This window comes from Rhea americana, unplaced genomic scaffold, assembly GCF_003343005.1.
Source record: "Rhea americana isolate MKP2758 unplaced genomic scaffold, rheAme1 scaffold_115, whole genome shotgun sequence".
Taxonomy (NCBI): Eukaryota; Metazoa; Chordata; class Aves; order Rheiformes; family Rheidae; genus Rhea; species Rhea americana.
This window is the reverse complement of record NW_028185206.1, coordinates 1,137,569-1,156,642: the sequence shown is the minus strand read 5'-3', so window position 1 is coordinate 1,156,642 and position 19,074 is coordinate 1,137,569. Positions and strand designations below refer to the sequence as shown.

At 38.1% G+C, this 19,074-nt stretch overlaps 1 protein-coding gene across 4 annotated transcripts in view; it reads left to right on the top strand.

Annotated features, from left to right (window-relative positions):
* Window positions 1-2,267: 2,267 nt before the first annotated feature.
* GAK (cyclin G associated kinase) overlaps window positions 2,268-19,074 on the top strand; it is a 77,536-nt gene continuing 60,729 nt past the window's right edge. For 3 of the 4 annotated variants that reach the window (XM_085317436.1, XM_085317427.1, XM_085317417.1), the window contains exons 1-5: window positions 2,268-2,550; window positions 13,703-13,764; window positions 15,002-15,061; window positions 16,705-16,819; window positions 17,177-17,319. In XM_085317436.1, the coding sequence (XP_085173562.1) occupies window positions 2,409-2,550; window positions 13,703-13,764; window positions 15,002-15,061; window positions 16,705-16,819; window positions 17,177-17,319 (522 nt within the window). In that variant the 5' untranslated portion in view covers window positions 2,268-2,408. The remainder of the gene's footprint in view (window positions 2,551-13,702; window positions 13,765-15,001; window positions 15,062-16,704; window positions 16,820-17,176; window positions 17,320-19,074) is intronic. The other variant, XM_085317443.1, reaches the window with a different exon arrangement.

Here is a 19,074-nt window from a genome sequence, read left to right as displayed (position 1 = left end):
TCTTGGTGAGATCTGCAYGCTATCTTTGGACTGAAATTTTGGATCATTTACTCCTTGTGTCAAGGTCCTGTCCCACCAGTCAAATCAGCCCTCTGTTCTTGCATAAATAGTGCAAACCTGAAGTTTGTATTAAGATCAGTCTTCGCTTACAGAATTTGCTATTTTTTAACATTAAAATAACATTATATACATTGATAGAATATAAAGATTCTCAGACCATAGCTTTAAGGATGTTTCAAGCAGGCATAAGCCTGCATTGCTGCTAAAAAAATAGTCAAGCTGTCTTGTCATTCTCAGCTTTTCTTCCAGTGCTTGGGCTCTGTCAGTCTTCTGTGCTAATGTAAATATGAGGCTTAATAGTGATGCGGATGAGGGAATTGGCCCATGTTAAGGCTGGTTGGCAAAAAAAAAAGGGGGGGGGGGGGAAAGGTCAGTTTAACCCAGGTCAACTAATCTGTTACTGAAGATACAGCAGTGGCTGCATTTAAACTGGAGTATGAGTTTTAGTTGCCTCATATTCCATCTATGACAGTCTTCCTTTTTGAGATGAGAAATTTGTTAGAAAAAAATTCACCCCCTCAGATCCAGCAGGATTGCTTCTGCAGTTCTTACTCCTCCGCCAGTGGTCTCATTTATATGAGTCTTTAAAGAACATGAAGGTGAATGATAGGACAAGGGACACTGAGCCAGAACAGTATGGTGTAGCAGTTCTAACTAGCAGTGTTTTGTGGTCCAAAATAATTCTAGCTTTTGCGTGAAAAAAATGAAAGAGAAGTGAGAGCAAGAGCAGTATGTCCCTGACATGAATACAGAGTCTGCTGTTACCAAACTGGTGAAGGTGYTGTGTTAGAGGGAGAACTGAAATAGAAAAATAGCAATTGGCCTTCATTGCAGACAGAAGGAAGTTCTCCATCTGATCAGACTTCAGTAATTTAAAGGGTTTTTACTTTGGTAAGAGATATAAAAAGATGGGATCTCAGTAGAAATCTAACATCCTTTAAGACYGTGCTTCCTTCTCTGGTCATGTATTACAAAAAAGGAAGCAAAAAACACTATGCATCTGCAGTTTATACACTAGCATGAAGCACAGTGAGTCCCTTGTTTATGGAAAATGATCAAGAAACACTGCTTTAAAATAAGTATCTACTTATCTGTGCAGGAGAAAAATCAATCATTTGAAATTTCTGTAATTTGGAGATTTCTGGGATCAAAAAGTGATGGCTGGCAGACTGCCACAGCAGAGAAACATGGCTTTTTGAAGGAGAATCCTGGCCACCAGTATGCTGTCTGTAATAGAAGACTTAAGACACCTTTGCTTTTAGTGACCTGCTGTCCCAACTCATATATCCTTATCACTGAGCCTTATAGCTAAATCATCAGGCTAACACTCTGCACAGATTATAGCAATTACCAATATTCATGTGCCTGCTWTGCTTCTACAAAACAAACATATAACACCATATCCTCTCTGCCTTCAGGGGCAGGAAGAGGGAACGCAGAAAGGATTTGCGTTGATCTATCCGGGTTACAGAAAAAAAAGAACAGGTACACTTTGAAGGCTGATAAARCAGTGGAAGAATCGCAGCAATATCATACGTAAAATGTGCATACACTTTGCAAATGTAATCTATGTAGGCTTGTGTTATTTACATGACACCTATGTTATTTACATGACAGCGATTAAGTGTAGTGGCTGCTAGGTTGCAAGAGGGTTAAAAAAAGCAATCCTTCCAAGCCATACCCACAACAGACTGCAGAGGCACAGCAGCTCTGGAGTCCCACTGCCAGCCCCTCCGTGACTCCCCTTCGGAGGGCAGAGCCGTGGGATGCCTGAGTGAAACAACCCTGGCTTATCCCTGGGTTGCGGCCCACACAGACTGGGCCCAGCCTCCTCCGTTTTTCTCAAGCCTGCGAACAGCAGGTTCCGTCTGCTTGAGCGAAATACCCCTGAAAAGGCTCCTCTCCCCGCCCTGCTCTGGAAACACGCGTGTGCCTGCTACCCCAGTCACGGCGCGCAGCAAGCCGCCAACAGCGGCCGCCGGCTGCACGCGGGAAAGCCAGCCCCGCCCCCGCCCCGCGCGCCCAACCGCCGCCCGCAGACCGTTAGGGGCGGGGCTTCCCTTCGAGGGGCCGAGGGGGGCGTGGCCGGCGGGCGCGGGGGCGTGGCCGGCCGGCAGGTGCCGGCGGGTGGCTGCGGCGGAAGGCCAAGGGGCGGGGACGGGCCGGCGGGAGGCGGTGCCGTGAGGTCATAAATGACGCAGGGCTCCCGGAAGCAGCCGCGAGCGGAGGGTACGGTGGGCGAGGAGGGGCCTCCCGCCGCCGTGGGTAGTTTGGCGGAGCCGCCCGCCGCGCCTCCCCTCGCGCCGCCGCCGCCGCGCCCGGCCGCTGGGCAGCGCCTGACAGGGGCCATGTCGCTCCTCCAGTCCGCCCTGGACTTCCTGGCCGGGCCCGGCTCGCTGGGGGCCGCCAGCCGCGACCAGAACGACTTCGTGGGGCAGACGGTGGAGATGGGTGACATGAAGCTGCGCATCAAGCGGGTCATCGCGGAGGGTGAGCGCGGCCGCGGCGGCTGTAGGCCGCGACCGGGGCTGGCAGGGTGGGTGTGGGTCCGCGGCTGAGAGGCGGCGGAGCTGTGTAACATGCTGGCCGCGTTTGGCCCGGTGTGTTAACGAGGAGACACGGGTGTGCTGCATGCCTGTCGGCGCGGTGGACGGCGCCTGGCGGGGTCTGGAGGGCAGCAGTTGTCAGGAGGTAGCGCTCATGCCAGAAAACCCCCTGGCAAGCCAGTTTATCCCGTGGGAAACTCCTTCACTTGCTTCATGGTTTGTTTGCATGGTAGAAGTCTTCTAAACTGAATTTGTAGTCGAACTGAGACCTCATCAAAATAATGTATTGCACCTGTGTTTAACAACAACAACAAAAAACTATACCAAAAGTGTGAACTTGCCTGTACTGTTTTGGGTTGTCTGAGCATTTGTTAAATGTGGAGAAGTATGTTAACTTTGAACGCAGAAGTCAGGAGGCTGATTTCATTCTGGACAGTAGCTTCTTGAGAGTATGTGAATTAAATGTAGTACCTGGAGCACGTCCTGGCAATCTTTAGTTTTGATGAGTTTTGGGGGGTGTATACTCAGCATGTTATTCTCACTGATCTGTTTTAAACTGGTGCGTCTCGTGTGCAGTGTTTAGTGTTCATGAATTAGAAAACTAGCAGGAATCAGAGTTCTGTTATGTTTGTAGTCAGAGAAATTACAGTATTCCTTCAAGCGGAAGAGATGCTTGGAAGCTTAAGATTTAAAATACAAATTTATCTATGTTAATGCATTTGTACAGCTCAAATATATGGAGGTGGTTGATGTTATTTATTTAGATCAATGCTCTAAAGCTCTATTCAGAGTTTATTTTTGCTGTAGAAATTACTTTTGGTGGTTGTTGTCTATGAGTGGCTTTTATTCATGTAGTTCTATATTTAATTTCTTTCTTTTTCTTTTCCTGAAAAGTTTTTTAGCATCTTAATGGGCAGTATGAAAGGAATTTTTGATTCTTCAAGTTAAGCTACCGTAAACTCACGAACTACATCATTAAAACACCAGGAAATTGGTTTTCAGCACTTTCATTTTCTCAAAGCAAGCAAGGTGTAACCTTAACTTTTGTCTGAGATCGTGACTCAACAGTTCTGAAAACCTGTCAGGTTCAGATGAAAAAATAGTTTTTAGATAGAGTGGCATTTTAAATAGTAGTAAATGGAAAGTCTAATTCTGCCATAATTTTTTTTATTTACTGTTTTCTTTCAAAAGATACTGTCAAAATTGTAAGTGTAATGTAAACATTCAACATTATGTGAATGCAAGGTGAACACTAAACTAACCGGCTGTTGCTGCTGATATTCTGACATTCCAATCTGGAGTAATCACAGTCGTTTTCAGAGAACGATAAAGGAGAAGGAAGGACAGGAAGCTAGTTTAAAAGAAATATCTGCTGTACAGTTTTGGGTTCTGAAACAAGTAGTTTGTACTTTACTTTGGCAGCAGCTAAATGTTTCACACGATCTGCTAAAAGGTCAGGGAAGAGAAATTCAAACACTTAAAGCAAATAGGGAGATGTTGTAGGCCTGGTGTTTCCAAGAATTTATTTGTAACCACAATTTCAAGGATTCCATGTTTGTCTCAGTATCGTGCTTTTACTTTTTTTTTTTGCTGTATATTGTACTAAATGAAAAGTGTGCCTTACTGTTTATCTATGCTGAATTCTAATTTTCTAGCCAATATATCTTAATAGCTGGATATAGCTTAAATATAGCCAGCTTTTTTACTAGTGTAGTTTGCAATTGTGAAACTGTGGTGCCATCTAAAAATCATGTGGACAAAACTTCCAGAATAGACATTGTGAGGGGAATACTTCATAGTCATGTTCTCAAATTCTCTCTCTCTCTCTCTCTCTTTTTTTTTCTTTTTTTTTTTGAGAAGCTTACATTATTTAACTGGTCTAGGAAGATTGTGTGTATTTGTATGGCTGATGAGTCTTCCCTTCCATGCTTACAAATACAGAACTTGTCTATCTTAAATCAGCCTTTTCATACAACATTTCCTACTAAGAATTCTATTCTACTTTCTGAATTTGCTTTTCCAATCTCTGTGTGAACTTTGTGTGGTCTACCAAGTGCAGAAAGCTAGCCTGTTTTGTAAGATCTTATGATGTGCTTTGTCTGAAATGTTGTGAATAGGGTTTGTGAGTTAGCTGTATTAATTATCAGAGGGCAGCATAATTTTAGATATTCTTGCACTCTGAAATTCATCCCAGGTCTTCAGTGTGCTGCTTGTTTGTGTTAGTGCAAATATTTCTGTGCCAGTGTTGTAAACAAAGACACTGGCTACACAGTTGGATCTGCTTCTGTTGTTTCACAGAAGAGCCACCCTAGAAGTAGGATTGGTCTAACTGAAAATGTGGTGTGCTACAGCAGGAAGTTAAAAGTAAGTGTGTGAGGGTAATGATGATTGCTTGTACTGATAGTACCTCCACATGTGTGAGGAGATTAAGCACTTCACAGGATGGACTGAGTGCTTGGGAGTTCTCCTTTGGCATTTCATTTGTTCACTATGGGTAAGAAATTTCAGAGGAAGCAAATCTGGGCCTTCACATCTAATCCCTACCTACCCTTCATGATGATGCTGGCTTCAGCAAGCTGAACAGTAGTTTTCAGAAATTCATTTCCTGTTTCCTGCTCCTGGAAGGTAGTATTATTTGCATAGACGGGCAACTTCCTGTGTTGAACAAAGCATCTTTCATGATAAAACTTAGTTGTTTACCTATTAATGGTGAAATTCAGAGATGGATGGTCACATTTGGGAAATTTATTAATCTCCACTGGGCTACAGGGATATTAAAACCTGGTGACTAGACTGTCAGAAATATTCACTGATTTTAACTGATAGTGTAAAAGCTAGTCAATGAATTGCAAAATCTATTTTTGACCTCATTGTTCTTTGTCTACAAATGTGACCCCAAGGAGAGGGTAAGTTGATGTGAGAATAGCATGTTTCCTGCTATGTCATTGGTGCTGTCAAGATCTAAAATGAAAAAATTGGAAATATATTTGTAAGAAAATTTTTAGTTCTGTGATTTGTGATTACTTCAGTACCTAGCTTACTGAAGAGGGAGAGAAGCTCATTTACTGGGTGCTGAATGAATGTTCAATGGGTTATTGGTATCTTTTAAAATACACAAATGAAAGGCTGGATGACAATGTGATTGAGCTGATACTGACAAAACTACTTATGTACTAAAAATTACCCAGCCTTTAAATGTTATCATAGTCTTCCTTGAGTTTGTTCAGTGAGCATTTCTTGTAAAAACAGTTAACTGTTCTGTTGATGGGGTAGCAGAGACACTTATAGCAATTCATAAATTATTTCATATCTTTTGACTAAAATGAAAAACATAAAAATTAAGCAAGAGAGCCTCAACCAGTAAATAGAAGCATAAGGTGATCCATGGAACAGAAGCTGATACTTCTCAATCTATTGTAGAGTTGCAGAAAATCTCTTAATCCTTTCAGGTTTCATGTTAAGCATTTGCTTAGATTAGGTAATACTTTACAGGGAGTTTATAGAATGTTAAAAATCAATTATCAAGTTAATTGGTGGTTCCTGCTGTCTCTCAGTACACAATACATCTTTCTACAAATATACCTTTGCCAGCACATGACTTCAGCTGGCTTCGAGTACTGCTGTTAAGTTTTGTATGTTGAATAGTAAACAGAAGGTTATTTTAACTTTATTAAATTCTCTAGAACAGAGATCATTTTAAAGCAGATATAATCTTTAAAAGATTTTGAGTATTCTGCTTATGATAAACTAAGAGATAAACCAGGTTAAAATCTTCTGTTGATGTTTTTAATGACTTAAAAACACTTTATTTGCTTGAGTTACTCAGTTTATTGAAATCTGCAGTGGAGATACTGGAATCATGAAAATAGTTCAGTGCCATAATTACAGTGTAAAATTACAAATCTCATCTTTAAACAGCTAATTCAAGTGTAGGCAGATTAACACTTCCATAAGATATGGCRTCTCTTTATTCTTGATTTATGTAATTACTATTCTAAGTAGTGTAGGCTAAGACTTTGTGTGAAATGGGACAGTTGTATCTTGAACAAAAGTTCTACTTAAACTTAGAGGAAACAACTCAATGTTTTGTCAGTGGGAGGAAGCAGTATCATTGGATTAGCAATGCTTGTCTTTGAAAGTATATTGAGAAATGTGCTACATAGCTGTGGAAGTGTGCCTGTTTTTATGTTTGTTGTAATGTGTTTGAAACTGGTTTATTGCTTTAGCCAGGTATTCATTAAGCTGACAAATGCAGAAAAAATGCTGAGAATAAACAATAGAACTAGAATTTCAATGGTTTTGAGATTTTCCTACTGAAGATTGTGAGTTGATTTCCTTAAATAAGCGACCAAATGAAGATGGAGATTTTTACTATTCAGGTTAATAACCTAAATCTGCAGATGACTGTGGGGTGCATAAGTGGCCTTAACATCTGAAACAGATCTCATGAAATGCACTTTGTGCTGATACATGTATGTGATAGCCAGTATAAGTGACTTAGAGTCCTGATCTTTAAAGTTGTAGTAGATGGAGAATTTGTGGTAAATTGACTTCATTGCTCGTTTTGTGAAGCAAAAGATAAAATCTGTTGGAGTTCTGTCTTTTTTGAAGATGGTATACAAAACTACAGAAATACAAACTTAAACTAGAACAAAAGCAGACTGGCCTCTGCTTATCTGGGCAAATCTAAAAAACGTGCTTTCTAGAGTTTTACTGTGCTACTATTGTAGTACTAACCAGTTAAAATTAAGGTTGAGTATTGAAGGAAAAGTAGCTTACACCAAGGACTTCCTATCATTCATGTAAGTTGATAGGAAGTCCTGAAGTTCAAAGAGTATGCTGACTTGTGCACTGTTTCCATTAAATTCTTATGCAGCTGGCTTTCTAATATGCAGCTTGTTTAAAAATGAGTACTGTTAATCAGTTTTCACTGGAAGTTGCAAAAGTAGGATGAAAAGCACTAAATTGTGCAAATATTCTGTAGGATATTTTGCAATTACTGTGCTGCAAATATGACTTGTAATTTTAATGCATTGTAGAGTATTTTTTCTTCTACGTATCAGACTGAACAGTAGAGAACAAACTAGATTTATAGTCCTGTGAAAAGCAGAGAACCAAGTTCTGTAGCACACAACTTCATGGTTCTTGTCTGTTGCTTTCTTGTATTTCCTTTTGGCAACAGACAAGGGTATAAGAATGAGACCATGGAAGAAGAGAAACATGACTGAAATTATGCATTATTCAAACTTACCGTAGTCTAAAAATTTTGCTACAAAGAAAGAAAGCTTCCATAGTGAAAAAGAGGGCAGTAGTATAGGCTACTAATTTCTAATTACAGCTGGATTTAAGAACTTGACAATTGAGACCATGTGTGTAACTTGTCACAGGCTGTATTCTGATAGTGAAAACTGTCTGTCATTGATGCATCAGAAAATTCTGCCTTGACTTTCAAGGCTGTTCAGTCAATCTTTTGAATGTGAACAGGCATTATTACAGTTCGCCAAGATTATAGATACAAATTCAGAGTCTCTGTTACAACTCCTGGATTCTGAAGAAAGTGGTAATGTAAATAGTTTTTTTAATAGATTACATTCATAATCCTCTTGACAGAAGAGGCATGATGAGCACTTACTCCTGATTTTGAAGATGTTAGTTTGATCTGCTGATAGATGGTTGGAATTATTATGAAGGGCAGAGAGCTTATATCAAGTGAAAGGAGCAAGTCACAACATCCTGTGAAATAAAAGGTGATCTGGCAGTTACTTTGCAAATGATGTGAGGTAAACTTTTCAGAAGCAAGAAAAAGGGGAAAATCTCTAAGAGTTGAAGCACCTTAACCCAGCAGCTTTCCTGTTCACATTCCCTGTGTTGTGCCTGTAGAGAGTTTTTTGAACATGAAGCAACCCAGTGCTGTTACTGTTGAAAACCTGTGTTAAGTACAGCAGTTCTTACTTGTAGGGTAGTAGTGAATGTTCCAGGGTGGTCAAACTCTTCATTTTTCAAGGTTATGGGATAAATTGCAGACCTTTGAGTTGTACTTTCTCTGAGTCAGTTTTATCTTGTTATTGGGACTCCTTAATTGACAAATATGTAACTGGACTTAAAATAATGCTTATCTATGTTGGGCTGTAAAGTTAGAGCATTCCTTCCCCTTTGGTTAAGGCTGTTTCTTATGCCCTATTGGAAAGACATCTGTCCACCGTCAGGTGGAATGCACTAAGTTCTAGTCCAGGCTAGAACTAGTGTTTCATTTGAGCAACGATCAAAACATGAGCAGCCCAAAATTGATAAGGAAATGAGTTCGAGTAGTTCTTGAGAATCAAGTCATATCCAGCATTAAAATTAGGAAGGAAGTTACACTCATCATTCCTTTCTGATGACTAGTAAGTATGTAATGAAACAATGCACTGCAGTAGCAAGCTGTATCTTCTTATGGTTGATGTTCCTGTAGATCAGATGCTTCAGTAATGGACAAGCAGAAAGACAGTCCTTTCTGAAACAGTTTATCTGAAAAGAGAAGTGAGGATAGGTAAAATAGAGGATGAAGGCAAATTGGGCTTCTGAGCACTGTTTTACATCCATAATTATCCATAGTGCAGTGAACTTGTTTGATTTTGTGGAATATTCAGGTTTAAGCTTAGGGAGTAGGCAGACCTCTTGGTCTAGTCTCAGCTATCATTCTTTCGTTTTTATCATTTGGGTCTACTATAAGGGTGTTGTTTTACAGATATGTAGATGCAAGGGTGTGATCCCTGACTGACACTATTGGCAGTGAAATCCTCTGTAGATTTAGTTAAACAGGTGAAACTGCGTTCCCCCCTATTCCCCCTTTTTTGCAAGTTAGATTGCAAAGTATATTGGTCAGAGAGCCTGGAATAAACTCCTAAAGGTTCTGAAAGGTTCAATATTAACTATACATTTAGTATTCTAGTACTTGATTTTTAAAGTATGGTAGCTAGAGTAGAAGTGCATCCTTGATGCAGCTTGTATGCCTTCAAACTATTGCTATTTTAACAAAGTTGTTTCTTTCAGATTATTCTTTTAATGACATAGTAAAAACTGTGCAATCTTACTTCATAACTAATACTAGGAGCTCTAGCAAGCCATGCCACCATTGAAATGATAGGCTTTGGGGAAGAGTCTCTTTAGTTTTCTTTTTGTTAGCCCATGCTATGAAAACATAGTAATTGGAAAAATTCAGTAAATTTCATTTAAATGCAGAAAAAATAATTRTATTTATGATTAGATTAATTAAATCTTATTTTTAATAAAATCTAGTGCAACCTTGACATTTGGAAATGGTTCTGCATAAGCAGTTTGCTATTCATACCAACTTCAGCTGTCCTAGCTTTCTTTAGTTATGTACACTAAATCATCTCCCTGTCTCAATTCACTTTAACACCTGCATGCACGAACACACTTGCCTTTCTCTTCGGCTTTTAGCGGTCACGGAACTTTACAGTAGCTCGCTAAAGCTCTCCACAGAATTTCGGTAAAATGTGTGATTGAAAAATTCGTTGTTTATTTTTGGTTTTGGGAATGAGTTGTATCACTGCCTGTAAGTGATAAATTGATAAATTGGTCTTTCTGTGAGAATTTTAATACCTAACTTGTCCCTTTCAATTGGGCTTTTGATAATGCAAGAATACACTAAATCAACTGGCTACTTGTAACCCGTTTGACGTACAGCCTTGTTTGCTGTTCACCCAGTGTGACTGGGTGAGTGTCCAGCTGATCTGGCTTTTTACTTTGAATCATCACAAGGGTGGTCATGTTGGAAAAATACTAATGTAGTTTTAATTCTAGAAAAATTGTGAGATAATTACAGCAGTTAAATGTAAAGAATTTCTAAACTTTTTCCAGTTTTTCTGAAGTAGCATCAGACTGAGTTGTATTCTCAGGAAAAATTTCTTAAATGGTCAAGGCTTAGTGATTGAGTGTTAATAAAAAGACTTTTTATTAAGACACTTGTGTAGCTTCTATAAATGTGCTTAAGATTTAGACATGGATTTTAGGATTACTTACCAACTGAAAGATTGAGAATTTCAAGGCAGCTGTGAATATGGCTGGAGTTGTGGGAAGACCACATGGAAGAAAAGTTATTTCCTAGAAAGTTGTAGTATGCTGTTCTTGAGGATGTAATTGATGTCATCTCTATTTTTAGTTTTGAAAAGGACAAATTATCTCCTTCGTATATCAGTTTCAGCAGGATTAAGCTTAGTGATATTTTTGCAATTTGGTCTATATAGTAAACATTCCTGACTGGAGAAGGAGCTTGTGGGGAAGGGTTATTAGACAGCTGAAATAGCTGGAAAAGTTAGCAGTGATTCTTGGGCCCAAAGCTGTCTTCAGAAATTCGGTCAGCTTGATTGTCCATTGATAGACACTTGGAGATGGTGAGATTAGTGAGATTTTTCTGATGCATAGATGCTTTCACCTATAGTTTTGAGGAGTGCATTTGAATAAATCATGTTTCAAAATACGTATGTGTAGAATCTATGGGTTTTGTTATTTGCAGAGGTAAGAGATACATGCCTGAAATTCAGTTCAGAATACTCCCATTTTAACTGTCAGAGCTCTTTTCAGTATATACAGCTTAACTGAGTTTGCAAAATAACTATTCAGTGATTTGTACTGCCTCTGTTGCCATTTTCAAGTGCCTTCCCAAAAACTTACCACAGTTGTAGAAACTCGTGCTAACTTGAAGCCCTTCACTTTGCATCCTGAAGCATCTTTTCAAGCTGCAGTCTACAAAGTGGTGAGAATGACAAAGTAGTAGTTAAAGAATCATGTGAAGATCTTCCAGTGCATGATGTGCAGTACTGTCATTGTGGGCTGAGGGCCTGTGTAGAACAAGAATGTAGAGGCTCTGTAGTGTAGTGACTAGCGTGGGTGTCCTGATGGTGCCTGGAGGCTTGTGACATATTGGGACAATGAGTGCTGAATTTGGGGACATGCATCTTGGAGTATAGAGCAATCAAAAATCTGGCTCCCCAGCAACCTCACCACTGCCACACAATCTCTTCTGTATAGCTGCTGGTATAAATTGTATACCCTAGCTCAGTACAATACAGATGTGAAAAGTTTGTTTTGTGGAAATGTTGCTGAGTAAGATATGTTAGGATCCTGAAGTTACAAGAAAGAAGTGTAGAGATTGTCTAGAAGCAGCAGTGGGCTTCAGTCCAAGAGCAATTACTGGATTATCTTGCTTTTTCCCAATGCAGTAAAATCCTCGGAACAGTAATCATCTCTTAGCACTATGAAGAATCAATTTCTTATGTATATCCTTGTTCATAAAGGAGCAAAGTCTCTTCAAGATGCTGGCAAGTGTGGACTTCATTCTGTCTTCAGCCCATGTCACCTACCCAAAATGCTCTTGCATGGTTGTAGCTCTTAAATCCCCAGTACAATAGTATTCTAGTTAAAAATGGAAGGGTTGCTGTTGTGAGAAGTGTGGAACCTGTTTTAGAAAATGATTCAAAGTAAATGGACATACTGGGCATACTGTGAAAAACAAACTGGCCACTCTGTGGATTCTGTGTCGCATCTTTCATACTTTAGTGGAAACTGTGTCTTGTGGCTTAGATCCTCTTCAGTGTGTAGTGCTGTCTGAAAGCTTGGTGATGCACTCTGGTCTGTGCGGGAAAGCCAAAGGCAATGACCAATGATGTATGGCAGGACCAAATTACTCTGGAGATGACTATTGTCTTTGGTGTTCTCATTGCCGTTTTGACTATTCTGTAGACCACTGGTCATTCACTTTTCTCTTCCTTATCCCTGTGCTGTCAGGATTTTGCTTTTGCTGTTCCATGTTTCGAACTCCCTTCCATATACCAAAAGCAAAGGCAATATTCAGGCTTGTCAATTATTCAGTTGAGTTTTTGATGCTACTGGCTGGGCAGTCCCATTTGGGAATCTTACTGAACTGAAAAATGAGAAAACTGAGGGCTGATTGCTGTATAAAACTCTTTGGAGAGTAGTTCTTGAAAGGCCTTGTGTCTGAATTGTGCTGAGCAAATACCATGTGCAATTCTACCTCATGTTGATGCTTCTCGCGGTGGTAAGAATGTGACTGTGCTGGTTCACATTCTACATCTTTCAACAAGTGCCTTGCCAGCTTCTTTCTTGCCTGTGGTATTTTATTCTTCACATTTACTCTAATCTTTTTTTTTGATGGCCAGTGAAATTTTGCAGATGAATGACATCTTAAGTGCTATGGAGATTCCTATGTAGTTGAATAAAAGTAGAATTGGTATTAAAGAGGTGGAAAGTTCAACCACACTGATGTAACCACAGGAAAGATACTACAGAAGAAGTGGAAATGATACCAGGTTCTTTAAAGTGGACATTACTGTGTATGGTACACAACTGTACACAGAAAACAGATTAACATAAGTTAAATGAGGCAACCAAACAGACATGATTATTTTTTTGAATGCTTTTCTAATTACTAGAAATTTGTCCTGTATTCTTGAGCAACTTTTGATTATATAGGTGTTCTGACAAAAGGAGTTTGAAGGAAAATGATGTAATCTGGGTAGATAAGTTGCAATTTACTAACAGCTTCACTGTTTATGTGGTCATGGAATTATGGCTTTGGTATTTGAAAATGTTGTAGACTCTCAATATGAAGCCTGAAGCATGGGAATTATTCTAGAAGTATAAGGAGTTTACATTTGACAAATTATCTCCCTTAAATGTTGCTCTTTTTTATAGAAAGCCTAAAAGGAAAGATGTTCCTACGCAGTAAGTGAATTAAAGTGATTACACTTGAGCATATTCTGATGTTTGCAGTACTCAGTCTTGGTTTTATAAGGATCTGTATTAAATTACTTCATGGAAAGTCTGCATATGTAGATTAACAACATACAGGAAAGTAGTGACTGTGGCTGTAACGCAAAAGAAAGCAAACTCCATTCAAGAATGGTTTAATTCTTATGCATAGGCTACTCATTGTTATTGGCAAACTACTGAAAGTTGTTTACTGTATTTGGAAAAAATTCTAAAAGCTCATGTGTTGGCTTTGTTAGAAGAAAGTCAAAGGATTAATTTACCTCAAAGGTCAAATTAAAACTCAGTCATATGCCTTCTTGTAGGTGGTTTTGCTTTTGTCTATGAAGCTCAAGATCTTGGAAGTGGAAAAGATTATGCTTTAAAGGTAATGTGAGTTTATTCACTGCATGATTGAAATGTCTGTCTTGTAATTTAATGCTTCAGCAAAATAGTATATTCTTGATGTGTACTATTGAACATGTCCCTTGGGGAAGTCCACAGAAGATAGCRGTGTTTTCAGGACAAATTACCCATATTTAGAATAGACATTAGTTTTAGTGCTCTATATTTAATACTTGAATATCAAAGATGGGAGCAGGTTGATTAGGTGACAGTGTTCTTTGACTTAGTTTTGTCTAGAAATTCATAACCTGCCCCAAGTTTTTTTTCAATGAATGGAAAAAAAATCTTCTCTAGTTACCTGAAGAGGGGAAAGGGAATATATTTTCATTCCTCACAGGTAGATTTAGCCTATTGATTAACGTACCTTTGCACTTACAGAGTAAGAGTTTCAGCAGTCTTAGGACTAGTGCTGCTCACTTTGACTCACTGATTGAACACTCAGCTAGCCAGTTGAGATTCCCAGAAAAACTTCTCTGGAGTCTTGTGTTCTGAAGGCTTAGAATAATAATGTTAGCAGCTGAAAAACTGAAGTATTACAGAGAGAGGACAAAAAGGTAAAGTCACTCTGTATCATACGTTGTTGCAAAACCTTCACACTTGCCATTAGCATTCACCACCAAATGACCTCATTTTGGAGTAAAGGTGTTCTGTGGCTACATGGAGAAAAACTAATCTTGAAGAGGAAGTGGGAAAGCACAGTATGAGAGATAGGAGAGGTAAGATAGTATTATACCACCTCAAAAATGTCTTGATCTGTTTTTTTATTTCAGGATATATCTAGTATGGTTACTGCCACATTTTGTTACTGTACCATGTAGTATGTGTGTGTCCACTCATTTTAAAATAGTAGATAAGATGTGAAACATTAGTACCCTTCCCCTGATTCCTAAACATGGTAATTTGTAGTGAATGCTCAGATTTGTTCTATTCTGATGTGGACTCTAAAGGAGATTGGAATTTGTTGTATAATAGAAGACTGTCAGAAAACAGTTGCTTTTAAATGATAAAGACTACAGTTATTTAGTTATTGATAAACCTGAATGATACACATAAGTGGAAAGCTGTTTGCTTTTGTGACAGTATGCCTGTGTGATAAATCCCCTTTGATTGGTCCCCATATTGCAGGTCCCTATATTTTTGACTTTAGCTTATTTGTGTTCTGAAAAAAGTGTATTTTTGTTTTAATATCTAAATACTATCAAAAATTTCTGTTTTGACAGCGATTGTTGTCTAATGAAGAAGAAAAGAACAAAGCCATCATTCAGGAAGTTTGTTTTATGGTATCCTTTTCTGGAACCTACTTGGACTGGGGGCAAGTTTAGCTCAGTTGGTTGGTTAGAACATGTTTAAATTAAATATCTGTCAAATGTTTCTGCGAACACAGGTGACTATATACATTAGTTTCTTTACATGCCTTATAGCAGTTAAGAGAACTTATTCTGAGGATGGACCATCTTCGTACCTGGTCTGTCATAAATCTGGTACCAATATCTGCTTTAGATACCATAGACTTAAAAAGTAATACTCAATATCTAGAAATAATTTCAGTAGGATACATAGAGCAGAAGAAAGGAACAAAATTTTCCCATAGTATGGTTGCTGTCTTTTTCATCCTCTGTAGCAATGATTTAAAAAGGGTATAATGTAATCTCAAAGATTTTTTTCTTAGTCCTTGGATTTAGTAAGCTTACTGCTCGCTCCCAATCATCTCTTCAAAGACCCTCAGTTTGTTTCATGAGTAAGTGAGCAGCCTGGAGATGCTGCTTTTATCTGCCTGATTTACCAGATAAAACCATTGTCATATTCAAAACTCTACTTAGATCTTTATATGATTACTGAAATGTTTGGAAAAAATCTTAAATCATACAAAGTTAATTGAATGTTAATGCATTCAATGGACTAAGCACCAAAACAGTATACAATTTCTGGCTACTCTGACTACATCTTGCTGGGAATGAATTTCCCATGAATAACAATGTTTGAGCAGTTTTTCGCAGCTCAGGCACATGAAAACATATACACAAAATGATGACGGCTATATATTGCCAATTGTCCAAGATTCAAATGTGAAATGAAAGCACTTGCAGCCCTGAAGTACCAATCTATGAAGTGGTACATAAAATATAAAATAGTGCTTTGAATTCCATTGCCTGAACTAGTGGATTCATCTTACTTTTTTCTGTTTTATAGCTTAGTTCTTAGGCTGTCTTCACTTTCAGTTTTCAGACTTGGTGAATATGTCTCAAGCACTGTATTCATGTCTCCCAGACATGAGTCACATTATTTAGCTTAGATGATATGCATCAGAAAATACAAATAAACGTAGTACCATGTACACTAGCAGGAACTGAGATCACTTGAGTTCTCTCCTATGTGTAATTCAAAAATACCTTGACTTTTTGAATAGAAAGTGAAAAATAAAGGTTTTAACATGAAGAATGACTTATGGGAGAAATTTCCCTGTCTTTTGGAGCTTATATTTGTTTTGAACTTTTTATTTCCTTAGAATTAAAACGTAAGAGGCATACTTAATACTTTTGGAAAAATAGGTGTTGATACAACGGCCCTTTCTTGATTAGCCAGCTAGAGAACAAATTGATACTTAAGTCTATTACTTGTGTTAATATGTTGTCATTGTCAAAAGAGAAAAAGCAGTGGTGAAGCCTGAAATGGGTACATTTTTCTCAATCACAAGTGTTTTTCTTTTTACTGTTTCATTTTGACTTTGTATTGCTTTTAATAACTTACCCTGAAGTGTCATCTCTTTTCTATCTGAGATTTGTTTTTTCTCATTCTGCTTGATATTTTAAGTATAGCTTTGTTTTCTGCAATTGTGAGGTAACATTTCAAATGAGATGTCTGTGACATACTGTATGCTATCAATAAACTTGGCAATTTTCTTTCTTGAACAAATTACTTCCAGAAAAAACTTTCAGGTCATCCCAACATTGTCCAGTTCTGCTCTGCTGCATCTATAGGAAAAGAAGAATCAGACACAGGACAGGGAGAGTTCCTTCTGCTTACTGAACTATGTAAAGGTATAGTTAATTTTCTTTGAGTGGTTCACTTGCCTCTAACAGCTCTTCTGCACAGTTTGCTTCATAGCAGTTCACAGAAGTCCTGAATGCCTCTAAGAGGTAGCATACTTCAGTCAGGCTATAGTTCATCTTATGTGGGATGATCAAGTGCTCTGAGTTGAGACTAGTCTGGGGAAGGAACAAAAGGGGTATTTTCTAACAGCATTGTTTTCACTGGAACTGTAGTCTGTTGATTTGCTATATCCATCTGAAATATTAAAACACTATTGTAAATCTTCCTTGATGAGGAGGAGTGTTTGTATTAGGCTTTAGAACTTGTGTTTTATATGTGCTTACATGAATTTGTTTTTCCTACAGGACAGTTGGTGGAGTTCTTGAAGAAAGTAGAATCTAAAGGACCTATCTCCTGTGATACAGTTTTGAAGATCTTTTATCAGACCTGCAGAGCAGTGCAGCATATGCATAAACAGAAGCCTCCTATTATGCACAGAGATTTAAAGGTGCATTAAAACATTTAAATAAATGCTGTCTTTTTAAATAGGAGCCTGTCAGGCTGAAATAGTGTTGAGGCTGTTGATCAAACACAATGGAAGGTCTTGAAATGTAGTGCTTGTCTATCGTCTTTCTAAGAATTCTGAAATACTGAAATACCTCCCTCTCTTCAAATAACTTCTCTTCCTTGTGCATATGGTATTCATACTTCTACTATTCCATCTGAACAAGCTGGCAGGAAAGTGATATATCGTGGTTTGCTAATTAAGTTAGCCTTTTAGTAGTTTGCTTCTGATAGAATAATCAAAAATTTCTGACTCTTCTGTTGAATGTTAATTTTGGAGGTAAGAAGGATTTTTAAATTGAAGAGGTGCAAAACTATAAAGGAAAAAAAGAAGGTAATGTCAGATTCTCTATGAAAGGTTACTTAGCTTTTGAGGATGTATGACAAGCTGAAATATTTAAATGATTGTAGTTTTAAGACTTGCTAGTAATTTATGTTACATTTGGGCTTTTTATCTTCAACTTCAAAATGTAGTAGGCATAATTTGTCATAGATCTTCAGGTTGATCCTGTTAATTTTTACCAACATACAGAAGGTCCCATGTAATGCTTTAGACAGTGTTGTCCTTTTAAAATCTTTGGATATTTGAATTTTGTATTTTGTGGGTAGGGACTGACTTACATGTATGTTGTGTGTCAGATGGTAAAGCCCTTACACTAGCGGGACTCTGCTGTACTACAGATACTTGACCCTAGTGGAAAGGGGTGGTACTCATAACTGTAGCAAACTAAATAAAAGATCTTTCTTCCTAAATCAGTGTCTGAATTTCCTATGTTTCCTGCTTGTCGTGGTATCAGCTGAATAAAGGAAAAGGAAATTTTGTTCCTCCTTAAATAAGCATGTATTGGATTATTTTGAGGAAAGGAAATGATTACTTTAGCATTAATAAGTGTATGTGCTAAGTTTTGAATACCTCTATTGAAAGCTTTGAAGTTAGACAGTGACATAACCCCTTAGTCTAAGTATAGTGGAGCACTCCTTTTCTCTTGATACCATTGAGCTGGCCTCTAGATTCTACTGAAGAAATTTTAGTCGAGCTGGGATGAAACTTTGCCATCTTTCTAGAGTAAGATCTTGCACTCTTCATTGAAATCTCTATAAGCTAACTCTTAAAGCTTGTGGGGAAGATGCATCTTTTATCTGAAAGGGGGATAAAAGCTATTTACAGATACATACACAAGTTTTTATATAGTCAGTTCCGTAGAAGTGATATCAAGTGTGTTATAGTGGAGCTAAAGCTGTAATTCAGTCTGTTTTTCCTGCCATGAGAAGTTCCTGCAGAGACAGAGATATGGAAAGAGGCAGCAATTTAGTTTCATGTTAGTTTCATGCTAGAGGCTGCAAAGGAAGACAGAATCATGGTGGTTTTGCTATAGGGGGCAGAGACCTTGCAATAGTAAGGAGTCAGATAGTATTATTACGTGGTCACTTAACTATAGCACACTTTCCAGAAACCTGAGTTTAGATCAGCTGCATAGAAAGCTGTAAGTCAAAGTTGTAGGTATTCTGAGGTGAAGCTTTTGTTATCATCTGGAAAATATGTACAAATATCTTAAAAAAAAAAAAAAAAAAAAGCCTTCTGATGTTCCATCCTCATTTTTTTTCTGAATTATTTTGACTAAAACTATAAGATTCCTAAAGCTGTATAGTACATCTTAAAATTCAATATCATAGGCTGTTTGCCCTCCTATTTTTTCCT